The sequence below is a fragment of the Vitis riparia genome, chromosome 19 (genome assembly GCF_004353265.1).
Source record: "Vitis riparia cultivar Riparia Gloire de Montpellier isolate 1030 chromosome 19, EGFV_Vit.rip_1.0, whole genome shotgun sequence".
NCBI lineage: Eukaryota > Viridiplantae > Streptophyta > Magnoliopsida > Vitales > Vitaceae > Vitis > Vitis riparia.
In genome coordinates this window covers 20,066,661-20,083,306 of record NC_048449.1, presented here as the reverse complement: position 1 = coordinate 20,083,306, position 16,646 = coordinate 20,066,661, and the positions used below count along the sequence as shown (strand labels likewise).

General features: G+C 30.1%; 1 protein-coding gene across 7 annotated transcripts; it reads right to left on the bottom strand.

Moving 5' to 3' along the window:
- Window positions 1-2,598: 2,598 nt before the first annotated feature.
- On the bottom strand, window positions 2,599-12,486 carry LOC117909148. 7 transcript variants are annotated; one of them, XM_034823041.1, is made up of 4 exons: window positions 12,412-12,486; window positions 8,308-9,410; window positions 4,097-4,452; window positions 2,599-2,998 (listed from the first exon to the last, which is right to left on the bottom strand). In XM_034823041.1, the coding sequence occupies exons 2-4, from the start codon at window positions 9,350-9,352 to the stop codon at window positions 2,948-2,950; spliced, it is 1,452 nt and encodes a 483-aa protein (XP_034678932.1). In that variant the 5' UTR covers window positions 9,353-9,410; window positions 12,412-12,486; the 3' UTR covers window positions 2,599-2,947. The 7 variants fall into 7 exon arrangements, with proteins under 7 accessions (XP_034678932.1, XP_034678931.1, XP_034678933.1 ...); XM_034823040.1 differs by lacking the exon at window positions 12,412-12,486 and adding an exon at window positions 11,968-12,301; XM_034823042.1 differs by lacking the exon at window positions 12,412-12,486 and adding an exon at window positions 12,110-12,301.
- Between the last annotated feature and the right edge of the window lie 4,160 nt (window positions 12,487-16,646).

The following is a 16,646-nucleotide window of genomic DNA, read 5'->3' as shown; positions in this document are numbered from 1 at the left end:
GCGAGCAACAACCTCCTCCACAATGTCCGCAATCCACGTATTCAAGCTGGTGTGTGAGGCCAACTTCCTCCTTTTAGCAACGCCCTACGCCATAAACAAAAAACGAAAGCATTTAACTAAGTTAATTACAACTAAGAACAGAATATAAAACTCGAGATTTAAAAATTTATACCAACCTTATTAGCATGGACGACTACATTTCGCCTTATCTTAGAAATGCTGTACATCATCTGATACATTTGCAGTCTTTTGCAATATAGCAACAAATCGGCCTTCATTAGCAACAAATCGGCCTTCATTAGGCACATATTGAGTCCAGTCCCGTTGATGAGTCCACTTATGCATCTTTGCCAAGACAATTTCCACCAGTCCTACCCTTAAAAATCGAGAATATCATTGGCAACTAACTGATAAAAAAACTTCCAGAAGGCCCCAAAAATATGGGGTGTAGAGGTAAGTTGAGCATCCTTCGTCTGCATACAATAGAAAATTTAAGTTAAAAATAGAGAATATCAAATTAATAAATTAAAATATAAAATAAACAAGTTATAACAATTTTTTGTCACCTAGAAAAATGGGACCCCTCCAACAAGCTAAGGAAATCATCAAAATCCCTAGTTCGGAGTTGTACCCTTTCTTTTGCTAAAATGCTTCTCATAAAGTCTGTGAAAGCAATGAGACCACTGATATGATGATCATTAGAAATACAAATCAATTTTGCCCTCCCCTCTTTTATAACCACATTTTTTCTCTTTAAATTTCCATGATGTATGCCTTTATCTAAGACAAAAATAACATCTCTTAAAATATCCCTGAGAATGTTAAAAAACATAAAATCAAACACAATACAAAACAAAAATATGACACAAAATAACAATAATAATAATAACAACAACAAAACCAAACAATATACTCTCTCACCTTGCAATTTGTTAAAATTCTTTAGAAGGATCACCTAAATGAGTTATGATCTTGTTACTGTTATTGTGCGGCCATCCATGTAGCGTATCATCAAATTCTTTATAAAAACAAAGGGGTTCTCCTTTCACTTTTTTTTTCAAGAGTGGCCGTAAGATAAACTCGCTATGAAAGCGAACTGCAATCTCATAGAATCTGTCAGCATTTTCGTCAATGTGGGCAACACGCCAGCCATGGCCCTCGAGTTAGGTTGCAGTGAAGGCCCCATCTTATTGGATATGAAATTGATAAACACAAGCAAATATTTCAATTATTCTAATTTGTAATTTCTACCAATATCTCATTCTTTTTTCATAAATAACTAAATAAATAAGTAGGTGTTTAATGATAAGAAATTGAGTCAAAACATCAAGAAAAAAAGTATTGATGAGTAAATAAATAAGAATTACTTATATAAGTCGATTTTCAGTTAAACATTCCTACAAATGACTTCTATATTCTAAAGTATCATGCAAATAGAGTGAATTAGTGTATCATGCCTATGGTGCCAAGTTCAACTCTCATATCAATGGTTTTTTATTGCATGAATTTGAGTTATATCACAACTCTCTAACATGCCCCATTGTCCCCTGCACATTGGGCAAAGCCAAAAGTCTGCTGAGACATGCTCCCAAATAAACCTTCACTTTCTTTTTTAAACAAAATTTTACCTTATAATAACTTTATACATTATAAGAAAGGTTAATTTTTCATTTATAACTTATATTTTGTTTTGACTTTATCAAAATTCCAACCATCAAACGACAACCACCGTGAGATAGTTATATTAACATATCATATATATATATATACTTAAACTAAAAGTTGTATCACTCTCAACTAATTATCAAAAGAAAACCTTACAATTCATCAATGAAATTATGAAATTTTTTAAAATTTCTCTTAAAAAAATTACTAAAATTAATGAAAGTTGTAAAATTAAAGAAAATTTACACCAGCAACTTTCCCAGGAGAAATTGTTTCGGCAAAAGATGAAGGGGTTGTACAAATAGGATGAAGTCTGGGCATTTGGTAGAAGGATAAATCAGAAGGAAAAACATATTCACTGGAGAGAAGAGAAACTGGGTTTTGCCTTGAAGGAGGTATTGAAACAAAATGAACACAGCAATACCAAAAATCTGTCTAGCTAAAGGCTCCACCACTAGGAAAGCAAATGTGTTTTGAGGTTAAGAGATCACAAGACTCTGTTAGCTGTTCTTCATGGGTCATTTGGTTTCAAAATCATCCCATAATAAAAAATGCAGTATCAAAGACCTAGCTGCTCATCACAAAAGAAAATCCCAACTCCGAGAAATCAGAATAGGAAGTAAAACTTGCTTATTATCAAAATCCCATGGATCATCATACAGAAATCAGTCAGAAACAGTAATAATGAAAATCCAAGAAAAAACACCATGATGGAAGTGCGACCATCAGAAACAGCACATCTCATATTTAAATATCGGATAGTCACCAATCCAACAAAAGAGATCGGTACTGGTAAATTTGTACAACTAGGAAACATTGCGAACCCTTATTAGTCGTAAGCTCACATTCTCCATAAATAGCAGTTGGGACAATCGAAGCAGAAAACATTGCAATAAAACCTGTACTAATGTGTCTCAAGTAGGTGAGGATATCCAAACAATTCCCGTTCTCTCTTTCAAACAGAGTTGGTGAGTGGTATAGCTCATAGTACAAAACTTCAGAGGATTTATAAAGGTCAGCCACAAGTAAGTCTTCCCTGGTGATTCTGTAACACAATTAGTTCAGAGGAAACTGCAAGAAACTAATCCAAGTTCCCTCAAAATCATCTAAATACAAGCAATCTATTACTGGGTCATGATTCCCTGTAAGGTCAGCTGAGAATGAAGGACAAACTCAAGAGTATGGCACACCAACTAGTCCCGGATGAGGAATATAAGATTTCCAGTTGAGGATGACAATGTCTCAGAACCATGGTGAGAGAGAATCAAGCAGCTACAAATAATCACAAGCTGATCAAGGGTGGCCACACATCAGAAGTTATGGAGATTGATTCCTGCAAACACAAGAATGAACATAAAATTTTGTTAATATAAATGAAAGTGCAAAACTAAAATTTTCTTAAAAAATTTAAAAATAAAACACAAAGGTCCAATGATATCTGTCTGTCTTATTTTTTTAATGGTAGATATTAAAATCTAATGAAGGTTAAAATTATAACTATAACCATTTTCTTACATTTTATAGAAGATGAGCATGATAATTTGTTTTAATGTCCTAATCGAAAATGGTATCTCTTTCTATCCGAAGGATACAATCTAGGGCTTCTCAACACATTATATTTGTAAAGAAACAAACTTTGTCAGCACAAAATCTATGTAAAGATATACTTGGAAAACCAAGACTATTTTATGTTTTTTTAACATATTCAGTAGATTGCCAAGTGAATTGGAGAATTTTCAACCTACAAATCCTCTAGCATTTCTCAATTCACAGAAACATCTGTCACTGCAACATCATTCTATACACTGCTAAACATTTTGTACTGTGTGAACATCACAACATTTCTCAACCGCCTAAAAATAATATGTTTTTTCTATTTACAACAGGACCTAAGAAACAAAATGATTAACAGAACATGAATTACAGAGTGATTTTCCAATATTCAGGGCAAGCTAGCTGACATCATCTCATGATCGTGTTACATGTGCATACATGCATGTATAGCAGAGAACAGAAAGTTTGTAACAAAACAAGCATGCTCATGATATATAGAATCCAATCAATAAAATTGGAACATAACAATGATGGTCCAATTGGACAATGCCATTCTTCCTAATATTTTTACCACATTGCAAAGTGATAAGTGGTGTTTAGAAGCCAAAAACCTTTTGAACTGAATGCATTTTAAGCACTTTCTGAATACATCCAATCACCATTTCCATGCATTGAGATAATAAAGCATGTGGTAAAAGTGGTAGAGAAACAGCATTACTCTATGAATATTGAGGACCATGCATGCATTATGCTCATGTTAATGGGTAGATGCATGTTAAGCACAGAACAAAAGTTTGGTCCAAAAGAATGTGTTCTCATGTGTATATAGAACTTGAACAGGAGAGTTACAGTTACAGTTAGCCGAGTGTTGACTGGCCTGTCCAGGTTCTATTAGACTTAACTCCATATCATGAGTGGCTGTCCAACCAGGTTCATATGCTTCAAGAAAACCAATCTTTGCCTTGTTTGGTAGATCATGAGGATGAACAAATGGAACCCCTGGTGGCCACCCGATCTCCATTCTTGTATTGGCACAAGGACTGTCAAGTGTATGGATGTGACTCTCACATTCCTTCAGATTACAGAACCTCAACTTGATGCCCTTCTTATCTGCAATATCCTGAACTCTCTCCTTGAGAACTCTTTGTGCCTCTAGTCGTAACCTCTTGGAAGGTGGGAGAGGTTTGCATCTAGAATTATTCTTCCTCCTCCTCATCAAGGGCTTCATAGATCCTGTACCAGCATTTCATCGATCCAAGGACCTGTTATTAAAAACTTCTTACTAAGAGCTAAACACAAAAATAAATACTCAAAACAAAATAGCAAAAAAAATAATCCTATACAAAGGTGATACAACTGACAATGGCAATAAAATATTGTTAGGATTTCAATTTTCTTGGTGATACAACTGACAATGGCAATAAAATATTGTTACGATTCTCTCTTTTTACCCAGAAAAAAAATGGCATTGGCAACTTATGATGTGGTGACTGCTCTCTGCTAAAATGATATAGAAATGGCGTTTGTATTGCCTAACTGTTCTATCAGAGTTGTAACCATTTGAACCTCACAAGGCTGACTTCTCTACAAAATGCCAATTGAACAAGAAACCAACTTCATGAGAGTCCAAACTACGATGCTGCAATTATTAAGCTTGCATCATCTTTACCATGTTCATAAATTGGCATGTCAAGGATATCAAACATGCCGAGATATGAATTATACCCTACTATAATTACAGCTGATATTGACCTTTATCAATATAGACATATAAATATGTAAAACATTCTAGTTACATAAGTAGTATAATTTGAATAAGTAATTAACCAGTGAGCTGATCCAGTTAATGGAAACATTGATGAAGGATTAACCTAAAGTAAAGCAGAGCTCCAAATGAATTCATAAATTTTGAGAATGAAGTGACAACTCAAAATATAAATAATAACAATCATCTGATGGGAGAAGTGCAACAACTAGTTTCTATGTTTGCTTCTATCCCCAGTGATTGAGAGCACACCTTTGACTAACTTAGCACAAGGCTAGAGGGTCCTTAAGGCCAAGCACTTATACCTTAAGGTGTTTAGTTTACACCTTGAACCAAAATGGGCTCTGAGAAATAAGGCTCCATAAGACTTAATCTTTATTTGCAAAAATGCTATTTTACCGTGCCAAATTGACAGCTTTCTCCTCAAGATTATATCCAAGGTGCTTATAATAAAAAATTAAAAAACCAAATTAAAAAATAAATAAATAAATAAGAATCTACTGCACCATTCTTTTATCTTTCATTTTGTTCTGCAATTGAGAAACTCAACCAGGGGCAGATCCAGAAATTGTCTATTAGGGAGCAAGCAGACATGCAAAAATGACACTTGGTCTATTGTTCAATATGTTGTCATTTTTGAGGTTCATCCTATTAGTTTTAGGGCCATCTTTGTATATACCAACAAAAACAAGGAAATCATAAATGGCAAAGGGAGGGGGAAAGAGAGAGAGAGAGAGAGAGGAGGGAACAAGATGAAAACTGCATTTGAGATGGATAACAATTGAGTTGTTTGGGAAGTTTTTAGTATTTCAATTTTTGTGGAACATGAAATGAGGAAAAAATCAGGAAGAGAAAGATATGGCATTAATACTTACTCCGCACACCTCAATCAATGTAATTTGGGGATTGACCAGACTAAACTCATATTCACAGAAAGAAACAGTAAACAAAACTGTTTCAAGACAGAAATACAAATAGCAATGCAAATAGATAGAACTGCTCAACCCGTGGATATCCCAGAAACATCCATTTTTTTATTAGGCCCAAAAATAAATACATAAATAAAACCAGCAAGCCAATAAATATGCACTTCAAGGCATTAACATCCATAATTTGTATTTTGGTGTATTAATTGTAGATTTTTAGGAACTTGAAATTTTTAGTATAATAAAATTCATTATTAGACCAATTGGAGCTTGGAACTAAAATTATTGTTCAAACAGTTTATTTTGTGGATTTTTGATGTAGAAATCCATTAAATTGTCATATTTTTAAATTCAAGGTTACTACATCTTTATCTGATCAAAAAAAAAAAAATTACCATACCTTTTAACATTCAATGCTTTCACATGTCTAATAATGATGAATGTCTACATTTACCTCTTTTAAGTTCACTATCTTTATTAAAGCTGGTAAAATACTTCACTATTGAAATACAAATGTGGCCCTTATGTGGGTATATTTTTTTCTATTTATTTCCCTTATGTAACAAAAAAAAATGACAACAAAAATTAGGATACATAGTACAGAAAAATAGTAAGACAAAAAGGACAAGAAAAGAGAGCATGTTTTAGGTGGAATTGTATAATACATGTTAAAGGCAAATGCTAAAGATTGAAGCCTAAGTAGCATTATTGCTCTGATAAATAATGACATATATGAGAACAAAAGACATGTATTTCAAATTCAGTATGCTATCTTAAGGAAGATGATGAAGAATGAGAAGTTTTTAACATATAGGCTTTTTTTTTTTTTTTCTTTTTTGAGCTTCTTTTGGTCACTTTAGGATGGATAATTAATGACCTTGAAAAATTAAACCTTGAACATAAAACACAAACATACGCATATAGTCATGGTTGTACATGAACATCATTTCTTAGTATATTGGCTGTTGACTTTTAGGAACTCAGTCATTTTAACAAAACAGTATTAGCAAACTAATTGAAACTTGGATGTTAAAATTATAGTTCATAATCTAGAAAGTTCATTTTGTGAATTTTATAATGCACCTCTACATTAAAGTGTCATATTTTGTTAAGTTGACTTCATAAAAAAAATCTAGCATTTAGCGTTGAGATATGTTGATGAATACCTATATTTACCTTTTCAATCTATCTTTCATGAAACTGGTTGCATAAATGTTGAATACTTCATTCTTGCAATGTATATGTTTCATAAATGTACAAATATTTTTCCAGTAAATGTTCAGTATATATATAAGAAGAGAAAAAAGCCAAAAAAAAAAAAAACTTAAAACACAACATATACTACAAAAAATAGGAAAATAATATACACTAGTATTTAAAAGTTGACAACCACAACTGGAAAGATAGGAATGTTTACCATGCATGGAATTCCAATAGTTCACAACTGAGTTTTGGAAAAAAGGAACAGATCACCACAATTCAATAAAGGCAAGAAACAACTTAAAAGATGGATGACCAAGTCAGTAATACTAACACATCTACCACAGCAGAAAATTGAACAGTTTCAAATAATTGTGTTCTTTGGCATCATATTCAAAATCTGTTGACCATAGTGTAGTTCATTATGCATTCTTGTTCAACATAAGCATGAGCTTTTTTTGGTAGATCTGAGATTCATTAGGTTATAGCCAACTCTACAGATGGACAAGTCAGGCCTTAGTTATCTAGGTCCATGTGATGTGGGAAACATTTCTGTTTCTGGATTACATATATTGAAGCAAAAAATATAAAATAATCTTTAAGGAAAAGGAAGTACATGTGGAAGAAATAATGAACCACAACGGAGCATGGTTCTTAGGCCTCATATTGAACTTTCTTTAGAGTAGTTTGTTCAAGGGTTCAAATAGAGCTCAAACCTCATCATGCTTTTTATTAGGATAGGGCTGAATCACAATGTCAGTCATCTTATTCTTGGTAGGGACTCATGGTTCATACATTCCTTTCTTTTATGAAACTTTCAATTATTAATTACCAATATATATATAGAAGATAACAATACAAATGATAACAAATTAGCTATGATGGCTAAAAATATAGAAGAGGTCAAGGAGAATAAAAAATGATAATAAATGAGATAAACAGAGAAGAAAACAGAGTCCTAATGTCAATACTTTTCCATAGTAAAAGGCAACTGATTTTGTGAAGGAATAAAACATTGCTTCAGGGTGACATGGAGCCCCACTTCAGCCAAAAAAGAGAACCAAAGACGGTATATATCACTAAAAGAACTATTTTTAAGCAATAATTTTTAATTAGTCCATCCAAACATGTTATGCAATTTCATACTACTTCAGCAACTAAAAAGTGAACATTTTCATTTAAAAACTGAGAGCCTACCATCTTGGGCTGTAGGAAAATTGAAACTTGGGAAATTGTTTCTGTTAAAAAGTTGCTCGGTGGGGTGGGATCTCTGCATAAAGTCATCCACTGGTACTGGAAGCTGAAACTGAGCTTCAACCCCATGACCAGCTGCCCTCATCTCCGAACAATTGAGACTGGTCATGGATTTGGGCATGAGTTTGAAAGCTAGAGAGCATCGTCCATACATATTACCCTGCATATTACTAATCTCTGTTCGGTGTAGTGCAGGGCCAACATAGCCAGCAGTTGCCTGGTAGAGTGCGAGTCCAGGATAAACAATGGCTTCTTGGGGACCAAGATCCCCATCCACAAGAATCCAACGACCATGAAAGTCTCTTACATGTAAGCCTGCTTTATCTGACTTGACAAGTGTTATCAGGCTTTTATCAACTTGGTGCTCATGATCAGAAAACATAACTAATTGGCCATCCTCTTGGGTAGTTAAATTATGATGTTGTGGTCCCTGAAAGGATGGCCTTCCATAACAGCAAACAGACAGTACAGAAGATGATATTTCACGACTTCTCAAGGGAACATTATCGAGTATTTCAGTAAAAGGCGAGCTACGCAAGTTCAAATAGAAGCTGATAGCATCCAGAATATCCCGAGCTGCTTTGCCAAGCAGAGAAAATATATCTGGCAAACCAGCTGGAGGGAATTCCAAACCGCTATTTGATTCTGGAGGAGTTAAGCCTGGTCTGAAATCATAGGTTTCTTGCCACTGTTGCGGATCTGCATAATAACCAGAGGTCTTGCACCACTCACGAGATTCATTGTTATGGATCATATCTGCAGCTGGGTAAGATGCTCTTTGATGGAAGTAGAGGTGAGCAGAATCCAAACCAGACCTTAGAAGGGCTCCATCACTTGAAGGAAATTGAATGATAGCAGCAGAATATTGAGCTAGTGATTGTGACAAAGTGGACACAGATAACTTATAAGAATCAGAAGGAAGGCCTTCACAAGCAATCAGATCGCAGAGTTTCACACGACCCAGAGATGGCAGGCCATTACCTGCCATGGAACCCTTTCAAGTGATAACTATTTGAGAGTATAATAGATTATATATACTGTCTTGACTGCACAAATGAAAATTGCTTTAGTCAGAGGAAAAAGAAATTATTATTATCATTGGCTTAGTGCAAGAAAAATATTCAACTAACCTGACACTACAAATTTGTTATTACAAGTATATTATATTACACTACTCCCCAAAAAAAGACATGCAAATAAAAGGGAAGAAAGCATTACATTTAGGATATCCAAGGAAAAGTGAAAATACAGATGCAGTTGATTGCTTTAGTTCAGGCAATGACATAGTACTGTTATGGGAAGTTCCAGTTTTCCAACAATAGTTGAACCAAATTCCAACTAAGATAGATCAATGTACAGATACACAATTAATGATACTCCCACAGTTATTTAAGAATATTTAGTGATAAATTTTGTGCCAAAGTTTCAGGATAATAAGGGAGTGGGGAAAAAACCTTCTTATCCAAATACGGACAAAAACCTTCAATATTCAAACAGTTGGCAATAATTATGAGTGCCAATGATTTAGAAGAGATGTTCTCATATATCTTACCAACACATCAGAACCAAATGTAGAAGCAATACAGCAATTAAACCTTGAATTTGTTCTCCAGAATCTCTCTATTAGTGGGCCATTGTTTAGAAAAGGTTACAATAATTAGTTCGTGCAGCAAGAAAAATAATTTCAGGGTTTACTAATGAAATATAGATAGAAAAAGGCACAGTTGAGAGACAATAATTAGCTAAGGAACTATTCGGAAACTGTTTTTAAAAATAGTTTTCTGTTCTTTAAAATAAAATGGCTTTCTAACATCAAAAGCACATTTGGCAAAGTTCATATTAAAACAATTTTTTGAAAATTTGTTTTGAAAACAAGGTGATTTTTAATAACAAGTTTGAGGTGCTTTCAGATTTTTTTACAGAGTGCTCTCACTTCTTAGTATCAATTAGAAATATGGAGAATAAGCTGAGAGCTTTTGTGTTGTATATAATTGCAAAATATCTTCACAGGGAATAGACCTGGAAAATTGTTTTTTATCTTTGAATTCCCAAACAAAATTTTGTTCCTAAAAACTAATTTTATTCATCAAAAACTAATTTTGAGAACTAATTTCAAAAACCTTATGAAACAAAACCTGAATTTTGGATAAACAATTTTGAGGATTGCAAATACTATAGGCTTTCGGGTGTTTAGGTCAAGCTTTAATCTTAAAAAGAGGTTTAGGACTATGATGGAAAGATCTACCTCCAGAAAAATAAAGAAAACAGAGGCTGATTGAGTGTAAAACATCCCAAAATATGTCTTAAAAAATTTATAAAATAAAATAATAAACCCTGAAATCTCTTCACAAGAAATTTTATAATACCCATTCATTACTCATGATTTTGCCCCAGTTTTGCCTAAAGGGGAAAAAAATACAAACAAGCAAAGCTACATCTATATGCAACATTCTCTCATAATTTCCTCCTTTTTAATTTTTATGGCTTTATTTGGACATCAGAAATTGCAAGTGGGAAAGGGAAGTTGGAGGTAAATGGGAAAGAAAAATAAAACTAAAACAAGTTTGAACTCAATAAATTTCCTTTTTCAGTATTTCTCCAACTTTATTAGCATTTTAAATGAAAAATGAAGTATTTGAAAAAATGCAGAAGTCCTCAAATAATTTTTGTTGTATTTCATTTTCCGAGAATTTGATATATGTTCCTATTTTTTCCCCTTTCTCTGTGTTTTCCAAGAATCCAACTAACCGTAATCTTTCTCCCAGGAATTATGATTAGCATAATGGTGGCAAGTTCCAACTACCATCATAACAAAAAACTTCGCAGAAAACAATTCACAATTGTGTTCCCTAAAATGTACATTTATTTTTAAACAGAATCCCTCCTAGAACTATCAAAATTATTATTTCTCCCAATTCCATTTCCAGATGTAGTTAAAGTGTCACCTTTTATTTTCCAAATTTCATTAAAGTTTCCCATTTTCATCTGCAAATGTTGTTAAAGAATATAAATTCCCTCAAACTGATTCAAAACCACACCAACTTGCAAGCAAACAACTTCCTATACTCATTTCTCAGCAATCAAACACAGCCAAACTCATTCAAAATTACACTAACCATGCAAACAACTTCCGAGAGCCATTTCTTGGCAAGAAACATATGCAAACTTGGTCAGAACTCATACTAAATGAAAAAAGTAAAACTAAAAAAATAATAATAATAAATAAATAAATAAATAAAACCCTTCCCCAATCATTTCTCGGGAACCAAACAGTGCGCAATCCAACATCCAAACTCCTCTAAAACAATACAAATAAACAATATAGATTAAAATCATCAACACTGAGATCATCTCACTAACACACTGAAACAATAGAAAAGGACAAAAAAAACTACTCCTATTGCGCAAGCAAACAAGTTTCCATAGCCATTTCTGAGCTGCCAAACACACCCAAAACTGACTCAAAACACCCACCACCTATAAAACCAACTTCCCCGACTCATTTCATAGCAACCAAACAGACCATAGCCTGACACCCCCAACTCATCCAACACCACAAAGTGATAAAATATATTCAAATCATAGAAACTGACATCATCTTACCCATACGGTAGAACATAAAGGAAAGAAATCAAAAACAAAATTCGCCAAAAACCCGTTCAAAGCCACTCCCACCATGCAAACAAGTTCCAAGACCCATTTCTCAGCAGCCAAACATACCCAAAAACTCTACAAAGCACCTTACCCGAACCATTTCTCGGCAACCACACAGGCACAATCCAATATCCAAAGTCATCCAAACCCACACGAAACAATAAAATAGATTAAACCCATTAGCACTAACAGCCTAACATTATCTCACCAATACAATCAACCAAAAAGGAGAGAAATCAAAAGCAAAAGGTTATCAAATTGAGATGAAAAATTAAGAAAAGGGTTTAAATTGACAGTAAATTTTTTCCCATTTAGGTCAAAACAAACAAAAAGAAAAGAAAAAAATACATCCCACAAATTAATAAATGAGAAGAGAATAAGAAGCAAGCGTACCACTCAAGTCTCAAGGCACCAACACACCCATCGCCCTTTTTCCTATTTTTCTATTGGGTCAGACTAAGGAAAAAAGCCTTATATAGTCTATGGCGGTTTGAGACAGCTTGAGACGGACAAATGATTCTTAAAGATTTTATTTTTTTTATTCCTTTAATTAGGCCTTCAAATTTTTAATTCTTTATATTTTCATATGATGCAAAATGAGAAAAATAAAAACAAACAAAACAAAAACACAAAAACAAAACAAAGATAGAAAACAGATTGAAAGGTTGTTTCACACTAAAAACAAAAAAAAAAACAAAGAAAATGCCTTTGACAACTAAAAACTATTTTTCATAATATTATCTAGTCTTTTTATAAAATATTTTTTAATTATTTTTTTTATTTTCACTTATTTTCTAAATATTGTTTTAAGAAATAATTGTACAAATATGTAAAGTAATTAAATATAAAAATTGTTTTTAAAATATATTAAAAATATGTTAAAAATATTTTAGACTTCTAAACAGTCTTTTGTTTTACAAAATCACATAACAGTTTTTAAAAACTATTTTTTTTCAAATTGTTTTAAAAAACAATTACTACACCGGCCATTTGCATCTCCTTTCTTGAAAATTTAAATAAATTAAATTAATGCTTAAGGGCTCATTTGGGAGGTAATTTTAACTTTAATAAAAGACTAAAGTCCAAATTGAAGTGATGACTTTTAAAACATGAAATATAAAAGCTCATTTGGCATGTTTTCTAAGCTTGTTTTTTAAAATAGTTATTAAATTTTAAAACAAAAGACCATACTCTTTTAGAATCTTACTCTTTTAGAATCTTATAAAAATAAGGTGTTTGGAAGTTGTTTTTAAAAATAAAAAACAAAAAAAATTGTTTGGATAAGTTATGTTTAAAAATAACTTTTTATTTTGGATTTGTAAAAACATTATAAATTAAATTTATATAATATTAATTAAATTTAACTCAAGTCTTATTAAAAATCAAATTAGTTTTGTAATTAAAAGTAAATTAAAAATAAATAGTTTTTAGTAAATCATGAATAGTAATATCATAATATTTTTATAAATATATATATATATATATATATATATTATTTTATTATATGTCAAAAATATGGGTACTAACTTCTTAAAAGTATAATTGATTTCTTTTTTTGATTAAAAATGAATAATAATAATAATTTAAAAATAATATTTATTAATAATACTTATTCAAAATAAATAACAAATAAAATTTAACTTTTTATCATATAAATAAGTGAAAATATTCAATTTATGTACATATTTAATACTCAATTACCAACAATGTATTATGAAATGTTCTAATTTAATATGTAATTAATAATATTAGTTTTTTGAATTTCAAATTATTCTTAAAAATTAAAAGATTCATTAAAAAAAATTAAATCATTAATTATATTTCACTTAATTTAGAATCTATTTGCCTAGTTAGAAAATTCAAAAAAATATAATTGTGTATATAAGAGGGAAAAAAAATCATGACTCATGATATATCAATTTTCATTTATAATTTTTTCTAGTGATTAGATTTATTTTTGAGTTCCAATTTATTTAAAAAAAAATTAAACTCAATAATAAGTTCAATACAAAATGTCATTTGATTTGAATGTCTTTTCTCTTTTTCTTTTGTGAGAAGATTTATAAAAATATATTTATGTGTAAAAAAGAAAAAGTAACAATAGAGTCATCATAAACCAACTTATCAAAAAATTGTCAGTACTAATGAGTTCATTATTTGAGTCATAAATTATTTTTAAAAATTACTAAACTCATTAATGAATCCAACACATTAAGTCATGTTTAATTTAGATTTTATTTGTCTAGTGAATAAAAATAGGAAAAATATGATCCTACGTAGAAAAGAAACAATAGAATCGTTTCAAACTAATTTTTGTTCATAATTTTCTGGTATTAACTAGTTCACTATCTGAGTTTCAAATTATTTTTAAAAATTAGTAGACTCACTAATAAATCTAATGCATTAAATCTTGTTTAATTTCAAACTTATTTGTCTAGAAAAAAAATATATGATTTTACATGAAAAAGAAATAATAAAGTCATTTTAGACCATGTTTTGTCCATAAATTTTTTATATTAACTAAATCATTATTTGAATTTCAAATTATTTTTAAAAATTACTAAACTTATTAATAAATTTGTTGCATTAACTGTTGTTTTATTTGGATTTTATTTATCTAGTAAAAAAAAATCATAAAAATGTAGTTTTATGTAAAAAGAAAAAAAAATAGAGTCATTCTATATTAATTTTTATCCATAAATTTCTAGTACTAATTAGATCATTACTTAAGTTTCAAATTATTTTAAAAAATTATTAGACTTGTTATCGATGAATCCAACGTATTGAATCTTGTTTGATTTGAAGAAACTAACCAATACATTCAAAAACGAATTACATTTTATTGAGTTTCATGACCTTCTAATGTCATTGAGCTCATTAACTTTCTAATACTAATTAAATAATATTTAAGTTTTAAATTATTTTTTAAAATTAAAAAATTTTATATATAAAGTATAGTTTGATTTGAAAATTATTTGATTATTGAAAAAATTTTATTAAGTTAAAATAAAAATCATAAAAATACATATAATTTAAAGGAATATCATATTTGAAGATTTTTTGTATTAATATTAAATTTTTAACAAAGAAGAATAATGATATCATGTTTAATTTTACTTGTTTTATATGAATTTTTTTTAATCCTGTACATTTCTCTTTTGTTTTTAAAAATCAGTGAAAATAATTTCTACTTGTTCTCTAAAAACCATTATTTATTTCACTTTGTTTTTAAAAACTCGAAAAAGAGAATGATAATCAAACGGTTTTATGAATTATTAAAAATAATATTCCATTTTTAAAAACAAAAAATTATTTTTTAATCACCCGACCAAATCGAAACATAATATTTCCTTTTTACTCACAACTAAGAAAATAAAAATTTTCACCAACTAGTCGATTTATTTATTTCTTGGTTTTATAAGAAAAAAGTGGTGTTACAATATTCATTTGTCATCTCCAAAATGGTAACAAAGTATTTATAATAATATAAATATCATCTAAGGGCATATTATACAAAGTAAGTTTAATTGTTAATTGTTCTCCATTTACCTTCCTCCCTAACTCCACCATTTGCATCATTTATCTACAAATCATTAAGTGCCAAAAAATAAAATTGTGAAATATATGTTCAATGAAGGTAGTATTAAAGTAACATTAGGTTTAATAATTAATAAATTCTTTATTTATAAGAGTATTTTTTTCAAATAAGACATTCTTTAACCATTTCAAAAGCATGATAATAAGAGTTCAACAAGTAATTATATTTACTATTAAAAAAATTCTTTTATTAAGAAGAATATTTTAAAATTATTATTTTATTAAAAATATATTTACTAAATTATTTCTCTTATTTAAACAAAATTTCTGATTTGTTTGATATTCAATTTTGTACACACAAAATAAATATATACAAACAAATATTTACAAAAACTAATAAAAATAAAATCAAATAGTAGTGGGAAATAAGTCGTGTACCCAAATAAGCTTACAACAAGCTCAATTTCTTCCTACAACTTTTTTATTCTCACTTTCTTCTATGAAATTTTGTGTTTCACTTGTCATAAATTCGTACTTAACCAACAAAATTACAAAATGAGTCCATGCAAAAACAAAAATAGCTCAAATGTAAATATCCATTAATATATAAAATTCACAATAAATTTTCAAACCCAAATTCAAAATTCAAATTAGTCCAGCAAATTTCGTCAATCAAGATGGGCCCAAATTAGCAAATATAACCCAACAAAAATATTTCACATGTCATAGGCCCCAATCCAAAATTTCCAAATTAATAGTCAAAATATAAGTTAAATTAATAAAATCCAAAACATGATAAATTAAAATAAATTCCATTAGGTCTGAACTTAATTTCCCATAATTGAAGCTTAATTTAATATATAAACCTAAACCCATAACCAAAATCAACCCAATTTAATATGCAAACCCACATCCAAAATATACCACAATATTATATCATGTCCAAATTAAATAATTCAAATGAATATAACTATATAAATTATCAACTAATCTAACCCAAATTAGCAAAATCTAAATTAATTCATCAACAATAAATTAGCTCAAATTTCATATTAATTCTCCGATAACAAATTAACTCAAATTCCATATTA

Bases quoted from the DNA above. Each gene is read 5' to 3' on its own strand.
- LOC117909148 (XM_034823041.1), bottom strand. From the start codon at position 9,352: ATGGCAGGTAATGGCCTGCCATCTCTGGGTCGTGTGAAACTCTGCGAT. The intron at 4,453-8,307 runs GTAGGCTCTCAG...ATGCTGGTACAG, and splicing joins TTTTCCTACAGCCCAAGATG to GATCTATGAAGCCCTTGATG. The intron at 2,999-4,096 runs GCCAGTCAACAC...TTGTGTTTGCAG, and splicing joins GTCTAATAGAACCTGGACAG to GAATCAATCTCCATAACTTC.